Source organism: Sander lucioperca, chromosome 22 (assembly GCF_008315115.2).
Source record: "Sander lucioperca isolate FBNREF2018 chromosome 22, SLUC_FBN_1.2, whole genome shotgun sequence".
NCBI lineage: Eukaryota > Metazoa > Chordata > Actinopteri > Perciformes > Percidae > Sander > Sander lucioperca.
Window position 1 is genome coordinate 8710972 of NC_050194.1, and position 26159 is coordinate 8737130.

Below are 26159 nucleotides of genomic sequence, written 5' to 3' on the forward strand. Positions count from 1 at the left end.
GCTAATGCCAAGTGCATGCTGGGATGTGCTCCAGCCTCCTGTATCACTGAACAGGAAAAGATGATGATGATATAAATAAAATGGACAGGTTTTACTTATGAAATGACGTGGTTGTGAAAAACAAATATTAACTCACTTTGTGTGTGTGTGTGTGTGTCTGTGTGTGTGTGTGTGTGTGTGTGTGTGTGTGTGTGTGTGTGTGTGTGTGTGTGTGTGTGTGTGTGTGTGTGTGTGTGTGTGTGTGTGGGGGGTTTTTTTTTTTACTTTCCAGGTGATTACTTTGGCATCCTGATGGATGAGAAGGTGACAGGCTTTCCCTTCAACATCATAGAGAACCCAATGTACTGGGGCAGCACTGCCAACTACCTCGGCCTGGCACTCATGTAAGTGTGTGTGTGTGTGTGTGTGTGTGTGTGTGTGTGTGTGTGTGTGTGTGTGTGTGTGTGTGACTAAAAAGGAGGAGAGGTCACTTTCCCGACTGTATCTGAGGTCAACAAGAGTGTATTTTGGATATAATGTCTTTGCAGAGGTCTGTAGCTGAGATTGGCTCATAAAAAACCCTACAACAAGTTACTTTTACCAGGTTCGTCATTAACCATTACCTGAGGAGTTGTTAACACATAAGTAAAATCAAGTGAAAGGAAAATGACTCGCCGTCTGGCTGTTAAAGTGCTAAAATACTAAAATAATTTTGTTTTCTCCGAGTTGCAAATCACTTCCCTCTTGAAGGTTGGGAGGTTAAAAACTTTTACGTGTGCATCGTCTCTATGACAACTGTGACGACATCTCTCGGAGCCCAGCATGCGTAGTTGCTAGATGAGCGCTCCAGGGAGCCAGCCACCAGTAAAAGCTATTAGCTCCCCGTTTTTCGTCACACACAGTTACGTCTCTATAGTCCTTTTTGTTGTGACAAATTTAGCCCCATTTTCTCTCTGCTTTGAATTTAATTCACATTCAGCCGTGTATCTTCTGCACTGCAAGCTTTGAGTGATCAAACCAAAGATTGCCTCATCTTCTCTGTGTCCCTCCATTCACCTCCATGATTCTCTCCCCCCCTCTTTTGTTGAGTTGAGATACAGTAGCAGCCTCTGCCTCAACCTGAACTGCTGTCTTCAGTCTCCATCCCTTTGCTGTTTGTTGTTGTCCTCTGGATCAACAGTAAAAGCTCTGGGGAAAAAATAGACCTGTGGTTTAACCCCTCACATGCTATCGTTAGGATTTTATCAATACTACTTCTCTTATTGATGCTTCTTATCAGTTTGGGTCTTTATTGATACCCTCATTGGTTATTTTTCGTTACTAAATAATTGCTTCTTTAAAAAAAAAAGAAGAATACATTCAGAACAGGATAAGAATTTATATTTTAAATATAACTAAATGTTTCTAGAGTAGCAACAGTAATGTTTGCAACACCAAAGTCATTGTATAATTTAATAATATATCACTGGAAACAAATCTAAAATGTCAATAAAATAAATAATATTCCTTTTATTATTATCAAAATACGGAGTGTAGTTTAGAAAGAATGGAGAACACAGACATCAGTCATTCCTCCTGTCTTCTGTCCATCATCTGCTGAGGAGAATCATTCCAAGTGAACGCATGCTACAGACAGCTTTTGTTTGAGCTTGTTTTTAAGCTTGCTCGACTAATAGAAAATTAGCTAATAGCAAGTTAGCCACACGCTTGTTAGCCGTGAACTTGTTTTTGTCCATGTTTTTTGTCTCAGACTTTGACCCTCTGACTTGTGCGTTTTCACTTCATCAAAGTTGATTGTAACATTTTGGTCACCTTAAAATGTCATTTTCAGCATTCGGTACCACCTTGCCAACCAAGCTAGCTAGTGCTAGCGTTAGCTGGTGACTTTGATTTTCTGTCTACTGCCGTAAATACAGCTGAATGTCGCCGAGACCTGGAGGGTTGAAAATCGTCAACTTTCCCTCTTTACCATTTAGCCGCAGCGCAGCACCATTGCAACCATACACAACACTTGCTTCGCCTCGTCATCCTCCCTAGCTCCACCCTCCCCAGCTCCACCTCGCCTGTGTTTGTAAGTGTGTGTGTGTGTTTGTAAGTGTGTGTGTGTGTCTGTGTGTGTGTGTGTGTGTGTGTGTGTGTGTGTGTGTGTGTATATATATATATATATATATATATATATATATACATATATATAAGTATTCCATATTTGGAGCTGTCTACGTTTGAGACGAAACTAGGTCAAACGATTTTTTCTTTTAATTCTTATCGTTTTACTTTCTTCGAATTTTTACTCATTCATATTTTACAGTATGTGTATTACTTCTTTATTTGAATTAAATGAGTTACCCCCCCCCCCACCACACACACACACACACACACACACACACACACACACAGTACATCTCTATCTTAGTATATAGTCATAAGTAGGAGGATAATTCCAGTCATTCAGACCCACTCAGTTAATCGCACTGTAGCTGGACGTTCCCTGAACTATTATCTCTTACTTAACTTATATGTCAATGCTTTTATAATAAATTGGAAATTGCATCTCCCAGCTGTACGTTAGATCACAGAGAATATTATCCACTCCCTGTGGGGATCATTTGTTCATAGGGTATTCTAATTACTGTTTGAGTAAATTAACAAACAAAATTCTAGCCCCGGTTGAAATTTCTTTCTAAACGTGACACATGATCTTTATATTTTCCTCTAATCAGGCTGGGAAATGTGTAAGCGGACGATCAAAGCCATGTTAGGTTTACAGATCTTTTACCCAGTGGCGTAGCAGTGGCTATCTTGCGAATCTTGTGGGGATGACAGCAAAAGATTTTGCAACAACAAAGCTCTTGGAATGGTGCTGTTGTAGAGCAATACAATCGTTGCATAGGAGGAGGCAATGTCTTAAAAACAAACGTCAGGAAACAAAAGCCATCTGTATGCAGTAAGAACATTTAGGGCCCTATTTATTTTTATCTAAGCGCCTGGTGCAGGTGCGTTTAGGGAGTGTCCAAATCCACTTTTGCTAGTTTGAAGGCGGAAAAAAGGGTCCGGGTGCATGGTTCAAAAGGGTTGTACTTAGTGTCTTCATTAATTCATAGGTGTGTTTTGGGCGTAACATGCAATAAACCAATCAGTGACATCTCCCATTCCCTTTAAAAGCCAGGCGCGTTTGTACCTTGGCGCATTGCTATTATGATGGAGGATCTGCACCGTAATATCTTTATTTGTAATCTTTTGCATGTTTGTGTGCTGCTGCACTTCCCTGTGTGTGTGTGTAACAAGCATAGTGCATAAGCCTAGGCGCATTTTACTAATTTGCTGTTAAAATAACAATGAAATGCTGCGCTAATGACTTCAGACCAGGTTTTTGATGGTCAATGGCGCGATCACGTCCCCCTGCCTCAAGATAGTACGCCAAGAATTCACCTGAACACTCCTCCCTATAAGACCATTGGCGCAAAGATGGGCGCAGGTGCATTTGCTATTTAAACGACGTGGGCGCTGGGCGGGAAACGCCGGTCTTAAACTAGCAAAGACACTTGCGTCGGGCTTTGCGCTGGGCCGGGTGCAAGATACATTAGGCCCAAAGGATTGTCTACAGCCTGCAAGATAGACACTAATATGCATCTTTAGCTTTTTTTATATGAATAGAGCGAATTGGCGAATAAGACATTCGCTTCCGGTGGCAAAGCATATTCACATCTTCGCATCGCGTGGAGTTGAACTTGGGTGAACTTTGACTGCCGAAGTTGCAGCCTCAACCAATAGCAAAGAAATGTGTGTGGTTGACCCCACCACAACTCAAAGGGACCACAAGACAGCAAACTGATTTCCACGTGCTTCACATCCTGCACTAACCTTGTTCGCCAGATGGTTTCTTACATAGAAACATCTGAGAAGTCGTCATTGGAAACTGTTTGGAAAAGGGCAGGCACTTTCAAAAAAAATACCTGGCAGGTTATTGGATAAAACATTTGTCTATCATGTTACACATTGTTGTTTTGAACGAACAATCACGGCCGTCACACATACCTAAACCACTCTGCCAGAAGATCCTAACTGGATGCTGATTGGTTCGGTAAGCTGGTAGTTCAGAAAAAAACGCATTACTTGAAGCCTAACGAGATGGATTTTCGTGTGATATGTGATATTGCGAGAATCCCGCTGTGGTGCAAGGTAAATGCTGCACCGCCCACATTCAGCACGAATCAGCAGCATTGTGGCCCAATGGTTAGCACTGTGGCCTCACAGCAAGAAGGTTCTGGGTTCGAATCCAGGTTGTTCCGGGCCTTTCTGTGTGGAGTTTGTATGTTCTCCCCATGTTTGCGTGGGTTTGCTCTGGTTTCACCCACCATCAAAAAACATACTAGGTACTAGGTTCTCCAGTCAGTGCCCTTGATCAAGGCACTGGCTCAGATCTGGAGTTGTAAATGGCTGCCCACTGCTCCCTTGAGGAATGGGTTAAATGCAGACAATGAATTTTGCTACATATGTGTATGTGACAATAAAGTACCTTTACCTTACCAATGGGAGGCGATGGGTCACTTGCCTGCATTTGCGCATGTTTGACCAACAGCCCTTAAGCTTCAATAACCAATATATTTACAATATACGACATATCAAATGACTATTTGTATGTAAAGGGGGTCGCTCATGGTGACAAACCCACAGAGAATTATCACCTAACTCTTGAGTTCCCCTTGCCCCCATGGAACATTTTGGCACCTGTAAGCTCATTGTTTTGGTTTAACAGTCTGCTGTCTTTGGTTTAACTTTACTGTTTTGGTTCACTCTCAGCGCTCTTATCAACCTTGTTTTCTGCCACAGCAGGCAGCTGTTTTCAGCAAAAAAGGTCAGACAAACCCACTGTACACTAGATAGTGTACAGTGGGATGCCAAGCATCACTTTGCAGACATGCAAAGTTAGAAAAAAGTTAATACAGCTTTAAGTAAAAGTATGATTACCACAGTCCTGAATTTAAACTCTTAGAAGTATGGAAATGGAAGGATGTATGTGGACTGTTGTTATCATACATACTCTTGCATGACTGTGTAAGCAGAATTTCAGATGGCTGAGGTGTGGTTAATTTTAACTACTACTCTACTTCGATAGTAGCCTCGTGAGACCGTCCTGATCTCGCGAGCTCCAGTTTTCCACTCGCAGATCAGTCTGGCATCTTGAGACAGAGAAAATTTGGAGCCGTTCGCCAAACGACCGACCAATCAGCGTTGGTTTTGAGGTGGGTTTGGGTGTGACGCAACAAGAAGCGACTGTTCAGTCTAAACAGCATGGCGGCTTCCACGGATGAGATGAGCGTAGCTATCGCGCAAGTTTTATCCGAATTAGAAAGTATTCCTTCATTGAAAGAAGAGCAAAAAACGGCACTGGAGGCTTTTCTCGGAGAAAAAGATGTTTTTGCTCTTCTCCCGACTGGTTTCGGCAAGAGTTTGATATATCGTTGATCTGATTGGTTGATTTGGCCCGTCTATCACCAACATAGGTGGTGATAGACACATGGTTTATCCAATCAGCTAACCAGTATTTTTGCCCCTTCCCAAAAGTTCTCCAACGGAAAGTTCCCAGATGGATAAGCCGAGCAAATGCGAAGCAATCCATCTGGCAGAGTCAGGTTACTTCGATAGTGTCATCTATAACAATGAATATAAGAGTATGTGTGTATATGTTTTGTATGTAAAACTGCAAACTGCAAAGTAACTCAGGTGTCAAATAAATATAGTGGAATAAAAAGCGCATTATTTTAGGGCTGCAACGATTAATCCATCTAAATAAATACCACTACTACTAAAGTACTGTAAAGTACAAGCACCTTAAAACTGTGCTTGAATACAGTACATTTTGTAAATTAACTGATTTGCCAATAAAATCTCACAAATACTAGAAAAAGGACAGTGTTATACATATTTGGTAGGTTTCCATCATGCTGGTATTTTCCTCACCACTTTTCTACATTTCGGTTAACGTTTTCTATTTTTCAATCACATCTTATTTTCATTCAGTACACCAAAGGGCAAATGAGACAGCAATGGTTTCTGAAGGGACTGAGGGATAGGTTAAAGTGATGAAATGAGAAAAGATGACGGATGCATCTGTCCTGTGGACGTGTTTTGTGTATGATAGGATACAAGGTTAGTTTTACTTCTCCCTTTTCTTAAAAATAGGTCAGTGTTTAATTGCTCTCATTAACACAGATCACACACACTGAGTGATCATCACACTGATTGCTGTGTGTGTTTTGGTTCTCTATTGATTGCATCGCCTTTGCCGGAGGGCAGATCAATTATCATTATCAGCACAGGCAACAGTGAATCACAGCACGCTCTGCATGTAATGCATACCATAGAAGACACTGAACAGACTTTAAGACTATAGTCTGACACCATCTCACATCTAAAGACAACCATTTCACATCTAACATTAAAGACTGTGGTAATATGTAAAGACTGGAGATCTTGCAGAATGACAAATGGTAGATTGAAGGGACAGGTCAGGGACTCCCCTGGAAGGTATCTTACGGCCCATTGGCTCCACCCCCGAGCCTTATATGGACTTCCTCTTTCAACAAGGAGAGGCTGGGATCAATTGAGTGATTCGGTTTTGGAGGGAAAAGGGAAGCCGGTTTTAAACTGGGAACAGAGAGAACCAGAGGAGAAGGAACTGAGTGAGACAGAGTGGTGGAAAGTAGTGAGAAGAATACTGAACTAAACTGTGTGACTAACTAGTGTGACCTGGACTGGCTGATTACGCCCCTGTGTACCAAACTGTTTTGGATGAGGACCCGTTTGTGGATTACCTGTGGATAGAAGACGACGAGAATGGATTGTGGACAGTGAAGCAGTGAGCGGTGAAGTAGAGTTGAAAATCACCTCCTACCTGTACCTGGATTTGTAAATGCTTGTGTGTTTGCAGGAACATGTATGCCCTGAATCAGCAGGCATGCACTCCTCCAAGATTGAGCACTATATAACCACAAGAAAACAACATCACGACAACATGGGCATCTGACATACATATTCCTGCAGGCTATATAATGAAGGTCACACTGTCCATTTGTTATGTAGCAATTTCTGTGAAGGTGTAAATTTGCATACGTAAATTCATTCTTAATCAAGTAGGGCACTAACTTTTGGCACATTGGGCATCAGCACATACTGTTACCCTGTCTTATGATAAACTGAGTGATTGAGCAAATGAATACTGATTTTTATTTTTTTTGTCCCATGGACAAGGACATGTGCTCAATGTCCTTGTCCAAGTACTTAATTTTCACGCTGCCAGCATATGAGCATCTGCAGCCTGATTCATACAGACAGAACATATGGAAACACATGATGCATAGTCATGTGCAAAGATGCATATTCAGACAACAGCATGTAGACTGAGACTCAGGCCTGTGCGAATTAGACAGATGCAGAAAATGGAAAATAATATAATCCTTATATCAGCCTTCATTTATTCAGATGCTCAGTAACTTACACCAAACCAACAGCTCTTCTCTCTGGGGATCATATGATCATATAACAAATCATGAAACAGTGGGGAGAAAAAAAAAAAACTGAAAGGCCAACATACAAAAAGAAGAAAGAAAACTGGCATTCAGTTCTAGCTCTTGTTTGTTTGATAAATGTGGATTACGTACCAGTTTGGCACAAGCAAGTAAGCTGACAGTCTGACCAGTTTTGGCTATAATTTGTAATTAGGACAAGTTGAAATATGGGTCAGTGGTAAATAGAGCCTAACACACAAGGCCCACTGACTCATCGATGTGTCAGAGGGCCTCTCTGAAGCCAGTGTTTTGTGTCAGATTTAAAGATAACGAAAACCGTGACTCAATTGTAACCACAATTGTTACTGAACTGAGACAGAAATCTGAAGAGATGTTTAAACTCAACAATTTTGTTCGTTACTGTACGTAAAACTTAAATGTACATGAATCTAAAGAAATAGATGTGTTGGATGGAACATCCCTAAAGTGATGAATAAGACTGCAAACATGCAAATTGCCTGCCTCGCAATGGTAACACCATTCCACGAAAACACGAAGCTTTGCAATTTGGCATTGTGAAGGTCTTTACATGCTGTTGACCCAATTTGAGAAGGATGTGTTGAGTCCTTTAGGAGGAGTGTCAAAAGGTTCCCTACTTTTAAAGGGCTTAAAATGGCATGTTGTCACATGACCTAGGACATCATTGTTCAAGATATCAACTATCTGTTCGCAGTTTGGAGTCACATTAGTTGTTCCAGCACAGTAACCTATGGGAAAGTACACAATAGTTGTGTTAAAGGGACATTCATCATCTGTCTTTTAGGGGTGAAATGTAAAAGCTGGCCAAATATGAAATCCATGATAATGTTTCAAAGATCACAAATACAAATGGTAAATGTCAGATTTGGTGTCAGAAACAAAAATCAAGCACTTCTTTCTCGAGCTGAAAGTAAGAAATTTTGAGAAAAAGTACTGACCTCCGCTTTTAAATCTCTGAACAGAAAGCTCCCAGTGTGTGCCCATGGTGCAGTCCCATTTTCTTTGGCTCCCGTGATCTTCAAAAAGGTCAAAGGCAGTTAAAATAATTGAAAGAAGTAATTTTTGGAAACCACAGGTTGTGTCAAACCTTTCATCACTTCCCATGTCCTGACCTGGTTTATGGTTATGCAGGGAGAAAAGCAAAATATTGCCTGTATTCCAACTGTGAACATAAAGTATTTATATGATATCAATATAAAATACCTAAACGGCATTATAAGTTGATTTCCAAAGACTCCCAAAACAACAAATACTACTGTTTATTTACTGCCGTACAGCGGCGGTTTAAAGGGGCGCTATGCAGTTTTGGCAATTTCTTCGCTGTTTTCTCGCTTTTTGCTCGCAGGTTTCTCTATAGAGCTCCCCCTACAGCTTCGGAATAGATATTTGGCAACGCTGTCGTAAAAACTCGTTGGCGACTCTCCCCCCTCCCATCTTCTCCCTCTGGACATGTGCATTTGTTTTCAAAGAAGTGGCGAACACACGGAGCCATGTCCACTGAGGTTTTTTTTATTACCCTTCTCTCCCGGGTCCATAACATTATTCTTTTTTCCTACAATGGCCTGTCGGAGCTGAAGCAACTTGCGTTTGCCAACATCAAGCTTACAAGAAACTCTGTGGCAGATAAAGTTTCTGATCAAATACTTACAAGTGCGACAGCAAGAACGCCAGGTCAGCATCGGATTAGCAGGCTTCTGTTTGTCTCAGTTCTCGCCATTCTGAGACGCAGGTCCGATGTTTACTCGTGTCTGACTCCTTGCTTGGTCAGTCTGCCGTTTCCTCTTTCTCTGTTCCTCCGACAATGCTTTCCTAGCTTTCTGCTTATTTTTTGCCGGCTCAGCCATGACGATAGTGTAGTATGTGTGCACTGTCGTGAAGCAATTCGTTACATCGCGAGACCTGATATCACGCGATACTTCCTGACGCCGAGGCCGGCAGCTCGCCGGCCCAAAGTTGCAAAGGTGGTTTTTCCGCTCACAGGCGCTAGGGGGAAGCGAGACGACCACCATTCAACCCAAAAAAAAGTCATATAACCATTCCAATGACTCCGAAGCTGTTCAGTTAAGGTAAATTAAGCAAAACAAAACTGCATAGTTCCCCTTTAATGGTGTGACTGTAATCATGTGACCGTTCTATTTAACGTAACACGCAGTTTTTAACATGTAGTAAATGTGAGACGGAACAAGTTAAGTTTTGGCAACAAAAATACTTAGGGTTAGTAAAAAAATCATGTCATGACAACTTGACATAATGTCATCCTGTTTAATGTCAAGTTGTCTTAACAAGGACACTCGAAAGAAATGTAATGTCAAGTTGTCACGACAATCACAACAACCCAAACAATGTCAACTTGTCATGACAAAAACCGAATGACACTTAATGACAGAAGTCATAAATGTTTATGACTTGTTTATAACGTTTATGACAATTCATGACAGTGTCATGTCATAGTTATGTCGATACCTTTAATATTCCTTGTGATGATGCCTTTGCCTACATATTTTAGTAGAATATACATATGTTTACATGTTTCTTAATCTATTTTATTTCCTATTTCTATGTGTTCTTATATTCTCCTTTATATATTTCTACTCTATATATTTGATTGATTTTATATATTTTTCTAGCCTTAAAAAGTTCAGAAAAGCATAAATTTAACTGGACTTTTTGTTATCTGTATCCTGGTGCCTCCATTACTGCTTGCTTGAGTAAGTCATGGTCGACAGTTTCATAAGCCTCATCAGCCATTCACATTTAGCCAGCCTGATTGTCAGGATTATGCTTCTTTCTTTTTCTTAATCACAGGTTCACAATGGTCAGCTTCAATATGTGGTTTGGTAAAGAATGATATCATTAATGTGCCATGTTTAAGGTTACATATGTGGTATTCTATACACCACACATAGTGTATAGAACATGCAGTGCTGTTGGTGTCTACAGTGATTAGAGATAATAGCCTTTTGTTACTCACACTTCTGATCCACACGATCCGGCCTTTAGGCCAGCAATCACAGCTTTTGTAGTTAATTATGCCCACTGCATTACCACCATTATGTGTTCCGCTGGATAAAATTATGTCTACGTGATTTTTGATGTAATTTAAATCTGTCACTGTGCCATTTTCTGATCAGGTACAGTATATGTAGGTCATTGTGTTGTGTGTTTTTTTTTCTCCACCAGGATGAACTACAGGGTAAAAAACTTTTTCAAGGGTCTTTTTTACTTTATTATTTACTCTGTTGCTCTCTTTATGTACTACTCTACCTCTCTTGCTCCCTATCATTACACACTTCACATAAGTTTAAGCCATATTAACAGGCCTCAAAATGTACTTCGCTGCATAGCACATACGTGTTGTACACACAATATGTTACCTAACCCATCTGTCTCGCTCTTTCTTCTCTCCCTCTCCGTCTCCAGCGGTGCTAGTCCGGTTGGTCTCGTCCTGACTGCCATAGTAGCCGTGTCTTACAAGGTGGCGATACGATTTGAGGGGTAAGTCTTTCTTTGTTTAGGCCCTGTTCACATTTGTCAATAAAAAAGCATTTAGTTAAAGGGGTCCTATTGTGCTTTTCCTTAAGAAAAACTATATTTTGTCAAAGCATCAATAGTCAACCCTACAATATCGCCGCAATATCGATATTGATGTATTTGGTCAAAAATATTGGGTATTTGATCTTCTCCATATCGCCCAGCTCTGGTTACAATGTTGGATGTTGGTACTGTATTAAACATAGAAAGGGTGTAGCTGACTAGCATGCTCATTAGCTCTGAGAGCTTTTTTCCATTTTAATTAAACTCTATTGAACGAAATAATGTCCAATCCTGAGAAAAAAAATGTAGGGCTGCCACCTCTTAGTCGATTAGTCGACTAATCAGTCGTTTTGGTCTTAGTCGACTAAGATTTCTTTAGTTGATGAGTCATTTTTTATGCTTATTCATGCTTAATTACTCATTTCCAAGAAACTTATGAGCACATTTCTGGTAAACACAAGATTTAAAGTGGTGCTTCTGCAGGATTAATTGTGGAGAAAGTCAGTTTTACAGATGGTTAATTAACTACATTTATATTGTGCTTTTCTAGTCTTAACCACCTCTCAAAGAGCACAGCTCTGTCCATTACATCTACTAATCGATTAATTGACAAAATCATGTAAGTGTTAGTCGACTAAGAATTTCTTTAGTCGAGGACAGCCCTAAAAAAATGTCAAACGTTGTAGTGCAGAGAAAACACAAAGAAGTTTGGGCAGCTACTGTGACCATAGACTGGTGGCTGCAGCCAGCCATCAGGGGGCGATGCAGATTTTTTGGCTTCACTTATACAGTCTTTGCATCAACCCCTGACTGTGACTGACTAGTGGAAGCATGCCCCTACTTAACGTGTTAGCAGTTAGCTCTCCAGCGACAATGGTTCATAAACTGCTTTTAAAAGTTATAAGGGTGTGTTTAAGAAGTGATTAAAAAGATAGAAAATAAAAAAAAAGATACTACAGGCTTCACAGTACAGTCATGATACAATATTCCTACATCCTACTAGCCTACATCCTTCAATCTCCTGCACACAGTTTTGCTGTCAATAGAGCGCTAAAGAAATGTGGGCCCCCTGACAACAGCTCTAATCCCTGGCTTGTTCAAGAGCTCCTGTCAATTTGCTTCTCACCTATTAGGGATGTTATTTCACAAACTGTGTGCATTCATGTGCAACAGAGTGCACATGTGGACACACAAGGCATCTTTCTATCATTGACACATATACATTTAAGCTTCTTCGTGGTTCATCGAACATGCGGTCCCTGGCACAGAGTGGTACGGCGTTTCAATTCTCTGATTTATTGTCCCATGATATGTTTGTTCTGCTGTATTTACAGACCATTCACTGAGCAGATCTATCAGGAGAGGAGTCAGCGCCGCAAGCATGAATAAACAACTCCCGCCCCGGCGTTTCCTGCTCCCGGTTTGGCTGAGGATTCCCGTCCTACCACAAAGACAGACAAACAGAACCACAGACAGACTTACCAACAGGGTTGCCATTAATCCACCTCCAGTGTGGATACAAACGTTCATACGTTCACACTGCAGCTGCAAGTGTTCCATTTTTGATTTGGTTTTATGCTCATCTCATGAATGTGGACGCTACATGAATTTTGGACCACATGGTTATGATAATAGTTTGATATTCTGAGAAACCTTCTCATTTTCTTTCTTGTTGAGAATCAACAACATTGAGAACATTGATATCACTGGACATGAGAGTTAGGGGTGGGAATCTCTAGGCACCTAACGATTTGATTTGATTCAGAGGGCTATGATGCGATGATAAAACGATTATCTGTGCATCTTGTTGCATCAACATTTTTTTATTTCTATACATGATTTTTGTTTCTCCCGCTGTGACTACTTGACATATGTAATAAGCCATAATTAAAATAAACAGATTCATTTACTGCCATTATCTTTTAGTTTTGTTAGACTCAACTAGCATTAGGGATGTAAATGAAAAACATATATATTAGTTTTGCATTTACTCTACATTTACATTGATTTTAAACATTTAATGTTAACTCATTTGCCATAATTCTAAGTGTAAGTGGTAATGCACTCAAATACTGGCATATTGTAATGATTCAACATAAAGCCACTTCATAAGCCCGTTACATTGTTTTCCTATGTGCTTCGCTGTGCGCGGTTTTACCACAGATCATGTGTAGGCAGCTTTAGACTCTCCTGTTGACCAGTGAAAATTTTGACCGCAAATTCTGATTTAGTCTTAGTCTTTTGAATAACACACCATTTAGTTTTTGTCTTATTTTAGTCATCTGAAATCTTTTAGTCTTAGTCTAGTTTTAGTCGACTAAATATAAGAGTTTTAGTCTTAGTCTAGTCTGAAGTGTTTTAGTCTTAGTCTAGTTTTAGTAGACCAAATATTAGCAGATTTTAGTCGACTAAAACTACAGTGGACTTAGTTGACTAAATGTTTCTCCAGAATTTCCGGTCATTGGAAGTATCCATCAGTCTGTTATGGAATGGTATTAAGGTTTGAATATGCAATACAGACACAGATTTAACGGTTGGTCCTAGACCTAGCTCTGACATTTCTGTTGTTCATGAGACATGTCATTGCCCTCGGACCGGGTGCACTGCAAAACGTTAGCGTGTTGCTGACGAGCGAAGTCAACTGAAATCAGCCAAAGCTGTGTAACTAAGACTGCAACTAAACACAACTAAGTATAATGTAAACAACCTTACTGTTGTGAAAACGTCCTCGAAACGTAAACTGTGCAAAGTTCTGCAAACTCGTCCTCCTGTGTAACTGCTGCTGCGTTTGTTTAGCTGTTTGTTTAGCTGTTGCGCCTGCATTTGCCGCGGCTTTTTAAAATGGCTCTGCTGCTTCCGCATAAATCAACCTACCCTCAAAGATTCGCTCTGATTGGATTTCTTCCCAACTTGTCCCACAAAAAAGAGTGGTTCTGATTGGATCTCTTCTCCATTCGTCCCTCCCTAACATTTTCGTCTCATTTTTATTTGTTGACTAAAGTGTCTGTTATATTTCATCACAGTCTTCGTCATCATATCTGACTTTTTATTTAGTTTTCGTCCGTGAAAAAGGTTTGTTGACGAATATTTTTCGTCATAGTCTTCGTCAACGAAATTAACACTGCTGTTGACTATTTCTGATCTGTAGCTTGCGCTCGTTTATACAGGGCAGATGGACTGGTTCGAATGCACCAGACCGTGACGCCAAAGCATCCTGACTAATGGCGCGTTCATGCCACCTCGGAATAACAGGGACCGCCCCGTGATTACGTTGTTTTTCCGACTACCAGTGTTCACATGGTTAGTGTCGGTACACGATCCGTTCTGCCTGCACGATCCGTTCTGCACATGCGCAAGATAATACTGTTTTACGTATCCATACGACCTGCACGATCTGTTCCACGCTAGCCTATGGCTAGCCTCCACCGGGAAGCTAACGTTAGTTTAGCTAACAGCTAATTCGGCTAACCGCTAGCTGACAGCTAGATTCAGTCTAAAATAACGTTAACTCAAACGTAATGGGAAAAGCAGGCTACAGCTAAATTAAGACTTCACAGTAATAACAATAAAGACAAGTATTGAGTGATTGTATTTTAAATGAGCACAAGTAAAGTAGAACTGACGTAACAGCTGTTATATATGTTAGGTGTTTGTTATATATGTCAACGTTTATTTTCAAGTTTTATTTTGAGGGTCTTTTAAAGTTATTACATGCTGTCTCAGCTAGCAGTTAGCCGAATTAGCTGTTAGCTAAACTAACGTTAGCTTGGCTGTCGACCGGAAGCGTGGAACAGATCGTGCAGTGTCGTAAATCCTCGTACAACCGCGCATGCGCGAACATTTTGCGCATGTGCAGACACCGACAGTTAGGATGGTCGGGATGCGTGTCCTTCTTCTGTTATATTGGCATTTGGCATAACAACTTGTTGCATGACTGCCACCAAATGTTGGGCGTAGCCTAGAGCATCAGGTGTGTGAAAACCTGGTGAAAACATGGAGGCTACAATAATTTGCTGCTGTTTTCTTATGCGAGCATACAAACAGCACATCGTCAGGTGTTTGTGTTATCTGCAGGACAACGAACAGGAAAGGACACAGATAATGTGTTTTTTTTTAATTTATACATAGGCCTATTTATGAATAATTTGAAACATGTTATGTCTGTGTATGTTTCTCAGCAGAGGCGTTTGTCCACAATAAACAGTTTATTGTCATTGAAATATGTTCAGTGAACCAAAGTCGCCTACATCAAACGTCAGTTGTCAACAACGCGTCACCAACTGGGAAACTCGGTTAGCAAAATATGGCCCGAGTTTCCCACCTCTGATTCCGACAGGAAGGGACGTGAATGATGACGTTTTTACTCGGAAAAACGTTTTTCCGATGTCCATGAACGCACGGTAAGCATCCGTATTTGACGGGTTGGGAATGAGAATGGGTTAAACACATATGAAGGCAGCTTGTAGCGGGGCTCAAGCACTTTGACAACACGCTTTAATTCTGTATTCTTTACGGCATGGTGTGGTCTCATATACACAGCGATTAACACTTTTGCTCAGTCTGAATTTTCAGCGGGGGGCTATCTGAATGCTGTGTGGAGAACAACTCGCCTTCCTGTTTTTTTTTTTGTCTTTTTCCCCCACCCCCTTTTCTCTGTATTTAGGCTTTAAGAAATCTGGTCAGTTTGGCCAATCACAGGTCATTTTAGAGAGAAAGAGCGTACCTACTGGATGTTCTCCCAATGCAGATGCACGTGCATGTTCATTTACATTAGCCAAAGGCTCAGGGCTGCAGCAAATTTGAAGGCTTAACTAATTAACTCATAAACAACAGACTTTATGGTAAACAATCTATATATAGTACAAAAAGGAATGACATTGTGTCAAAATGTTGTCCAGTAAGTGGACATTTGCTGTGAACACATTTGGGTGAGCTGGTCCGCAAGGATTAGCCTTTAGCCTAGCTCGAATAAGGGCTCAGTCTGGTTTCCTTTCACACAGCCTCCGGCATCTCCTTGTTCAGTATTAGCCTGCTACAAGGACCAGGAGGCCGAACCATTGGCACCGCCTAGTGCTGCCATCCGAACGAGGACACGCCAGTGACGAGCTAGCTAGTAATTTAGCCTTCTGCTAACCATTAGCTCACGGCTGCAGCTCATTAAAGTTCATGTTTATGTAGCTAGCTAAAGCGTTGAATCACAGTATGTCATATCATCTCATCTTTTTTTTTTTTAAATCTACACCGTGCAGCTTTGATGTAATATCACTTTTTCACAGCAGACTTGGTAAACACAGGTGTAATGTTATGTTAACATTATTATGACTTCATTCCATTTTGGTGTGTCAGGTGCAGGGCACTGCTACTGTATTGTGCGTTGTGTCCAGTGACAATAACAGGAATAGAAATGCATTTGAAAAGTAGGCTTTGTATATAGCACCTTAGTTAAGGTAGATAGGTTCCTATTTCTCTGTTGCAGATCTTTTTCATGATTTAGTTGGTGGTGGTGGGCGTGTTTTTTTTGTACACACAGTAGAAATCTAATCTAGTACAGTTTTAAAGGACTAATTACCTTATTTTTTTGCTTTGAGTTTAATGAGAAGATTGATACCACTCTTGAGCCAAGGAGGAGGTGCAGAAGTCTAGTTTTCTCTCAGACCACTTGAATTACAATAATGCTGAAGAATATTATGGAACTTCTGCCCAGTGATGCCAAAAGCTACCTACCACGGCTTTAATGACCTCTGTAATGTAAATAACATTCCTTGTGTTATTTGTGTTCCTCTCCAGATGCATTACTTTGCCAACACTGTGCTACTCTTGACATGTGAAGATATTAGCAAAGACTGAAATATGTTTTTTCACTAGTTCATCACTGCCACAAGTTCTCAATTAATTTTCTTATTAACTCTCATAAAAAATCATCTTGGATTAGTGATTTTTTTATTATGTCCATCAAAGCAGAACGAATACATTAATAAGAGTTGACAGTTGTGTTCAGAGAAACATTAAATTCCATTTTTTCCTATACAAAACCAGCACCAATCTAGAATAGCCTTCAACACTGCCCTTGTTGTAGCCATTATTCAGTGTTATATGCAATTTTTCATGTAAATACTGAATCCTTTTAAATGTCAGGAGCTATACCAATAAAAGCTTTATACTGTACCTATGCAAACCATTCCAAACTGAACAATACATATTGCCTGGTGATGTACTTGATGGGATACTGTATGTAATAAAAGATTCCGGGTCTCTCTTTGTGTCTCACAGCTTCTAATTTATGCACTTAAAGCAGCATTCATGCACATGTACCTCGTACAGGCATCATGCATAATTATTTTTTCATTGAATTAATCAGGAATATTAGGACAGTGCTATTTCTCATTATGTGTGATAAATGATACATTTTTTATTTATTGCTCTGGGTTGTTCGTCTTGGACGGCGCTAAGCTCCAGACACAGCAATGGTGGCTCTGCAAAATGGTCTCGGGAAGGAACTTGTTTTGGTGGAACATTTGCAGCCCGCAAAAGAAAACGGCACATAAAATATTAAATGAAGGTAACTGTTCACACAATACAGTAACGTGAGCTATTTAAATTACATTGGTTAACAGCATTTGCTCTAACCAGTGTATCGCCATGTGTACTTCGTCCATATCAAATCCCTGCTAATCATTCCCGAAACGTCCCAGTTAGAGAGTAAATGCCGTAAACATATTCTTTGTAATTCTTAACAATCATTCACCGAAAGAGCCAGGCAGGCCTACCTTGTTGCACGATCCAAATTTTCTTCAAAACTTGCCATTTTCAGCGTGTAGCTTGCTAGCTCGAAGTTTGTTGTTGTTTCCCCGAGGCAAACAAAGTTTGAGAACAGCAACACACAGAGAGCAGTACGTGAGGGATCTCGAATCAGGCTTTTTCCTGGAAATGTACTTCTGTTGATCCAGATGATGATTATTCTAACCATGTACCGAGTAGCCTGGATTCTTACATGTTAGTCATAATCCAAAGAAAGTGGGTCTGCTATTTTACTAATGATTTCAGGTCTATGGACAATTTTATTGTACCGCCATGCCTATGTACAGTCCCACAGAGCACTTAGAATGTATGCAGCATTTTGGACAGTTTGTAAATGGTGTAAAGATTTATTAAGGCAGGTAAAAGGAGAATTACACTAGTCCAAATGTGATGAGATAAAAGCATGTATTAGCATTTCCATTTCATTTATTGACACAATACACTACATTCTTGTGATTCTTAGGTGGAAGCAATAAGATCGAGTCAACATGCTAATGTGGGCATGTCAAAACTCATTGATTGGTTAAAAATCACACCAAGATTAGGCAGACTAGACAGAGAAGATGAGGAAGTATAGTAAGTATGAAAATAATAACTACTAAACTAATACATTTGCTTGGCAATATTATAAGCATTTTAAAGACAGTGTGAATATGTCACTATGAAAGTCTACTTTTTCTTTCCACTATGAACCATCAGACTTGGCCTTCTCTGCACCGATTGTGTAAAATGAAGCTTGAGTGAGCAAGAAGGGCAGCAATTCATGCGAGTGGTCTCTAAGACTCCTCTCTTCTGTTTCCTGTAGGGAGTAGTTTTTTTTGCGTCAGAGACGAGAGCAAAACAGAGAGCCTGAAACACTAGCGTTTAAACTGACTGATTTCAGAGACAAAAGGCTGAAGAGTGGTATCAGACCGCTAAGTCTACAGCATTTAAATGAGCAACTTGTGTCATTACCCCCTGTGCTCAGAACCTGCATGGCAATGAATCAGCCAACATAAGTTTCAGTTGAGGTATAAAGGTCTTGTTCGGCTACATAGGAAAGGTTTTATTTAAGTTGACAACAAAAGCAAAAATCAACTAAAGAAAAGAACATCACCAGGACAACATAGGGTCAGCAGTAAGACTAGTCAGAGGCCATACCAAAAATATCAACTTTGAAGGGCTGACTCAGTGGAAGTAGTGGAAATCCTAATTTATATTTATATATTTATATATTTATATTTAATTTATACTTATTAATCCCACAAGGGAAATTACAATTATTTATTTTTTTCACTCTGTTGTTAGAACACACATTACACACAGACCTGAAATACACACACATGCTCATGACCTATACATACACAGATGGACCTAATTCCCTATAGACTGAGCCTCTGCCATAGTCGTACAGCGTATTGTGAAAATGTAGCTTAGCGTAATTTAATTTAGGAAAACTTCTGTGCTTCACATTTTCTCTCTCTCTCTCTCTCTCTCTCTCTCTCCCCCAACCTAATCAGCTGACTCTGGGTGTTCACTCTTTCAGTTGTACCAACCAGATTTAGTTACAATCTCTGTGGGCTGGAGCTTAGATGGGAATCTATTAGGTCACAAATCTTTTCTACCAATAAGAATGATAAAACTGTCAATTGTCCTGCCCTATGAGGTGCAACAAAGCTAAAAGGAGACTCAGGAAGATCAATCAGTCTAAACATACCCACACAGTCCTAGGAAAAGGTCAAATCCACAAGATTAACTGAAAACACCTGTATGGGTGTTCAGGGCCTTTAAATCAGTTCTCCTTTCTGCTGTTGACCGTTGTCATTTTAGGAAAAATCGATGCAACCCTCCTCGTGCAATACCCTTACGTGACAGTTATGACCTAAAGGTTCGAGAATCAAGCTTGTGACCGGGAGGTTGTCGGTTCAATCCCCAGACCGACAGAATCTGGGTGGGGAAAGTGAAAGAACAGCGCTTGTCCCTCCCTCATAACCACCAGTGAGCTGCCCTTGAGCTAGGCCCTAACCCAAAAATGGCTGTCAGTGGAGCTGCTCAGTGGCCAGCAGATCAGACTGTGGTTGTACTGGGCGGCTTCCAGGTATGAATGTGGAACTGTGTGAGTGTGATCAGGGCATTCCTGCAAAAAGAGAGACTTCCTCTCAGTGAACCTTCCCTGAATAAATAAAGGTTAAAAAAAAAACCTTACGTGGAAAGCTGTGTATGCTGCCATTCAATATGTGCAATAATAATATTAATGCTGCTTGCAAACTCCTTTTTTTATTTTTTGTAATGTCATATTTAAATGTTAAAATAACACTGTAGCATTTGTATTCATTTATTTTATTTTTTTTAACTTTTTGTTTTTAGTTAAAGCAGTATTTATGAGCCAGTGGAACGAAATTTCGTTAATATGTGCCCTCTGTATGTACAGTTGGATGACAATAAAAAGCTATGCATCTATCTATCTCCACCCCATTTACCTCCAGTTCTTATTATTCCCAGCACCCAGGATTCCTCCATCAGCAGAAGATCTTCCATCCAGATCTTCAGGCTCCTCTTTCATCCCTTCACTTCCTAGACTCTATCAATATATAACCAGCATTCACAGTATTGTTATCGGATTCTTCCGTATGACTTTCGGTAGCCTACTACTTCTGCATACTTTCAGCTACAAAACCATTCAAATATCAAAATATTCAGCTCTTTAAGGGAATTTCTGCTTGTATTCAACGTGCTTCTACCATTTATACTTTTTTTCTTCTTACATTGAAAGTCGATGGAGCATCCTTCAAATACTTTTCAGGCTTCTTCCACTTCAAAATGCTACTCCTACCACATACTTTCGCCTACAAATGTCATTCTATTCACAAGACCATCAGCTATTAGAAAATTATATTTTTTACAGTTTTTGCATTATCACTGTATAAGTGTAATGCTTCTTTGGGTCTTTTCTGCATTTTAAGAGCTGCTCAGTGGGGGTGATGTCACAGCTACAGTGCAGAGGAGGGAGAAGATCTTCTTACAACTTTCGAAAAAAGTGATAAAATTATGTTTTATCTTTCTAAAGGAAAGTTGCACTATACTAATACTATGACTTTTATTAATCACTTTTTCGACATACTATGACTTTTTTTATCACTTTTGTCAATATACTATACTATGACTATTTTTTACATACTATACTATGACGTTTTTATCACTTTTTCAACATACTATACGATGACTTTTTTTAATCACTTTTTCGACATACTATATACTATGACTTTTTTTATCACTTTTGTCGATATACTATACTATGACTATTTTTGACATACTATACTATGACGTTTGTATCACTTTTTTTGACATACTATACTATGACGTTTTTATCACTTTTCGACATACTATACTATGACTTTTTTATCACTTTTGTCGACATACTATACTATGACTATTTTTGACATACTATACTATAACGTTTTTATAACTTTTTCGACATACTATACTATGACGTTTTTATCACTTTTGTCGGCATACTATACTATGACTTTTTTATCACTTTTTCGACATACTATACTATAACGCTTTTATCACATTTTTCGACATACTATACTATGACTTTTTGTATCACTTTTGTCGACATGCTATACTATGACTATTTTATGACTTTTTTCGACATGCTATACTATGACTATTTTTTACATACTATATTATGACGTTCATATCACTTTTTCGACATGCTATACTATGACATTTTCATCACTTTTTCAACATACTGTACTATGACGTTTTTATCACTTTTTCGACATGCTATACTATGACTATTTTTTTGATACTATAATATGACTTTTTTATAACTTTTTTGACATACTATACTATGACGTTTTCATCACTTTATCGACATACTATACTATGATGTTTTTATCACTTTTTCGACATACTATACTATGACGTTTTTATCACTTTTTCGACATGCTATACTATGACGTTTTTATAACTTTTTCGACATACTATACTATGACTTTTTTATCACTTTTTCGACATACTATACTATGACTTTTTTATCACTTTTTCGACATACTATACTATGACGTTTGTATCACTTTTTTCGACATACTATACTATGACGTTTTTATCACTTTTTCGACATGCTATACTATGACTATTTTATAACTTTTTCGACATACTATGACGTTTTTATAACTTTTTCGACATACTATACTATGACTTTTTTATAACTTTTTCGACATACTATACTATGACTTTTTTATAACTTTTTCGACATACTATGCTATGACGTTTTTATAACTTTTTCGACATACTATACTATGACTTTTTATCACTTTTTCGACATACTATACTATGACTTTTTTATCACTTTTTTCGATATGCTATACTATGACTTATTTATCACTTTTTCGATATACTATACTATGACTTTTTTTATCACTTTTGTCGACATGCTAAACTATGACTATTTTTGACATACTATACTATGACGTTTTTATCACTTTTTTCGACATACTATACTATTACTTTTTTATAACTTTTTTCGACATGCTATACTATGACATTTTCATCACTTTTTCGGCATAAAATACTATGACATTTTTATCACTTTTTCGACATACTATACTATGACGTTTTCATCCCTTTATCGACATACTATACTATGACTTTTTTATCACATTTTTCGACATGCTATACTGTGACGTTTTTATCACTTTTTCCGACATACTATACTATGACTTTTTCATGACTTTTTTCGACATGCTATACTATAACTATTTTATCACTTTTTTCAACATGCTATACTATGACTATTTTTGACATACTATACTATGACGTTTTTATCACTTTTTCGATATACTATACTATGACTTTTTTTATCACTTTTATCAACATGCTATACTATGACTATTTTTGACATACTATACTATAACGCTTTTAATCACATTTTTCAACATACTATACTATGACTATCTTTTACATACTATACTATGACTTTTTTTGACATGCTACACTATGACTATTTTTTACATACTATACTATGACTATTTTTTACATACTATACTATGACGTTTTTATCACTTTTTCGACATACCATACTATGACTTTTTCATGACTTTTTTCGACATACATACTATGACTTTTTTATAACTTTTTCGACATGCTATACTATGACTTTTTTATAACTTTTTCGACATACTATACTATGACTTTTTTATCACTTTTTTCGACATACTATACTATGACGTTTTTATCACTTTTCGGCATACTATACTATGACGTTTTTATCACTTTTTCGACATACTATACTATGAGGTTTTCATCACTTTATCGACATACTATACTGTGACTTTTTTATCACTTTTTTCGACATATTATAGTGTGACTATTTTTTACATACTATTTATGCTGTTTTTATCACTTTTTTCAACATACCTTACTATTATTGTTTTTTGACATACCATGCCTAATTGATAGCTCAGTGTGTTAGATGTCAGGTTGAAGATCCTTAGGTTGTCAGTTTGATTCCCATCTAGAGATATTTATTTTTAGTCAAATGTCTTTTGGAAAGTCACACTATACTATGCCTTTTTTTTGACATACTATACTATTACTTTTTTAATACTTATTTCGACATGCTATACTATGACTTTTTTTGACATGCTATGCTATGACTTTTTTATTACTTTGTTCAACATACTCTACTATCACTTTTTATCACTTTTTTTTGACATGCTATACTACGACTATTTTTGACATACTATACTATGACGTTTTTATCACTCTTTCGACATACTATACTATGAGTTTTTTTAATCACTTTTTCGACATACTATATACTATGACTTTTTTATCACTTTTGTCGATATACTATACTATGACTATTTTTGACATGCTATACTATGACTTTTGTATCACTTTTTCCGACATACTATACTATGATGTTTTTATCACTTTTTCGACATACTATACTATGACTTTCTTATCACTGTTGTCGACATACTATACTATGACGTTCTTATCACTTTTTCGACATGCTATACTATGACATTTTCATCACTTTTTCAACATACTGTACTATGACGTTTTTATCACTTTTTCGACATACTATACTATGACTTTTTCATGACTTTTTTCGACATGCTATACTATGACTATTTTTACATACTATACTGTGACGTTTTTATCACTTTTTCGACATACTATACTAGGACTTTTTTTTATCACTTTATCGACATACTATTCTATGACTTTTTTTTTATCACTTTTGTCGATATACTATACTATGACTATTTTTCACATACTATACTATGACGTTTTTATCACTTTTTCGACATACTATACTATGACGTTTATATCACTTTTTTTGACATACTATACTATGACGTTTTTATCACTTTTTCGACATACTATACTATGACTTTTTTTTATCACTTTTGTCGACATACTATACTATTGCTATTTTTGACATACTATACTATGACGTTTTTATCACTTTTTCGACATACTATACTATGACTTTTTTACTGCATACTTTGCTTTTTTGACATACTATACTATGACTTTTTATCACTTTTTCGACATACTATACTATGACTTTTTTATCACTTTTTCGACATACTATACTATGACGTTTTCATCACTTTTTTCGACATACTATACTATGACGTTTTTATCACTTTTTTGACATACTATACTATGACTTTTTCGCATGCTATACTTTTTTGACATACTATACTATGACGTTTTTATCACTTTTTCAACATTCTATACTATGACTTTTTTTATCACTTTTTCGACATACTATACTATGACTTTTTTATCACTTTTTCGACTTACTATACTATGACTTTTTTATCACTTTTTCAACATTCTATACTATGACGTTTTCATCACTTTTTCGATATACTATACTATGACTTTTTTATCACTTTTATCAACATGCTATACTATGACTATTTTTGACATACTATACTATACGCTTTTATTACTTTTTCGACATACTATACTATGACTATTTTTGACATACTATACTATGACTTTTTTGACATGCTACACTATGACTATTTTTACATACTATACTATGACTATTTTTTACATATTATACTATGACGTTTTTATCACTTTTTCGACATACCATACTATGACTTTTTCATGACTTTTTTCGACATACTATACTATGACTTTTTTATAACTTTTTCGACATGCTATACTATGACTTTTTATAACTTTTTCGACATACTATACTATGACTTTTTTATCACTTTTTTCGACATACTATACTATGACTGTTTTTATCACTTTTCGGCATACTATACTATGACGTTTTTATCACTTTTTCGACCTACTATACTATGAGGTTTTCATCACTTTTCGACATACTATACTGTGACTTTTTATCACTTTTTTCGACATATTATAGTGTGACTATTTTTACATACTATTTATGCTGTTTTTATCACTTTTTTCAACATACCTTACTATTATGTTTTTTGACATACCATGCCTTATTGATACTCAGTGTTTGATTCAGGTTGAGATCCTTAGGTTGTCATTTGATTCCCATCTAGAGTATTTATCTTTAGTCAAATGTCTTTTGGAAAGTCACACTATACTATGCCTTTTTTGACATACTATACTATACTTTTTTAATACTTATTTCGACATGCTATACTATGACTTTTTTTGACATGCTATGCTATGACTTTTTTATTACTTTGTTCAACATACTCTACTATCACTTTTTATCACTTTTTTCGACATGCTATACTATGACTATTTTTGACATACTATACTATGACGTTTTTATCACTCTTTTCGACATACTATACTATGAGTTTTTTTATCACTATTTTCGACATACTATACTATGACTTTTTTATCACTTTTTTCGACATACTATACTATGACTATTTTTGACATGCTATACTATGACATTTTTACCACTTTTTTCGACATACTATACTATGACTTTTTTTTCACTGTTTTCGACATACTATACTATGACTTTTTTATCACTTTTTTGACATACTATACTATGACTTTTTATCACTTTTTTCGACATACTATACTATGACGTTTTTATCACTTTTTCGACATGCTATACTATGACATTTTCATCACTTTTTCAACATACTGTACTATGACGTTTTTATCACTTTTTCGACATACTATACTATGACTTTTTCATGACTTTTTTCGACATGCTATACTATGACTATTTTTACATACTATACTGTGACGTTTTTATCACTTTTTCGACATACTATACTAGACTTTTTTTATCACTTTTTCGACATACTATACTATGACTTTTTTATCACTTTTGTCGAT

At 37.6% G+C, this 26159-nt stretch overlaps 1 protein-coding gene across 2 annotated transcripts in view; it reads left to right on the forward strand.

Annotated features, from left to right (window-relative positions):
• Positions 1-13231, forward strand: part of pemt (phosphatidylethanolamine N-methyltransferase) — a 65414-nt gene extending 52183 nt beyond the window's left edge. Inside the window, exons 5-7 of one of the 2 annotated variants that reach the window (XM_031295363.2) lie at positions 272-383; positions 10947-11021; positions 12395-13231. In XM_031295363.2, the coding sequence (XP_031151223.1) occupies positions 272-383; positions 10947-11021; positions 12395-12449 (242 nt within the window). In that variant the 3' untranslated portion in view covers positions 12450-13231. The remainder of the gene's footprint in view (positions 1-271; positions 384-10946; positions 11022-12394) is intronic. The other variant, XM_031295362.2, reaches the window with a different exon arrangement.
• The last annotated feature ends 12928 nt before the right edge of the window (positions 13232-26159 follow it).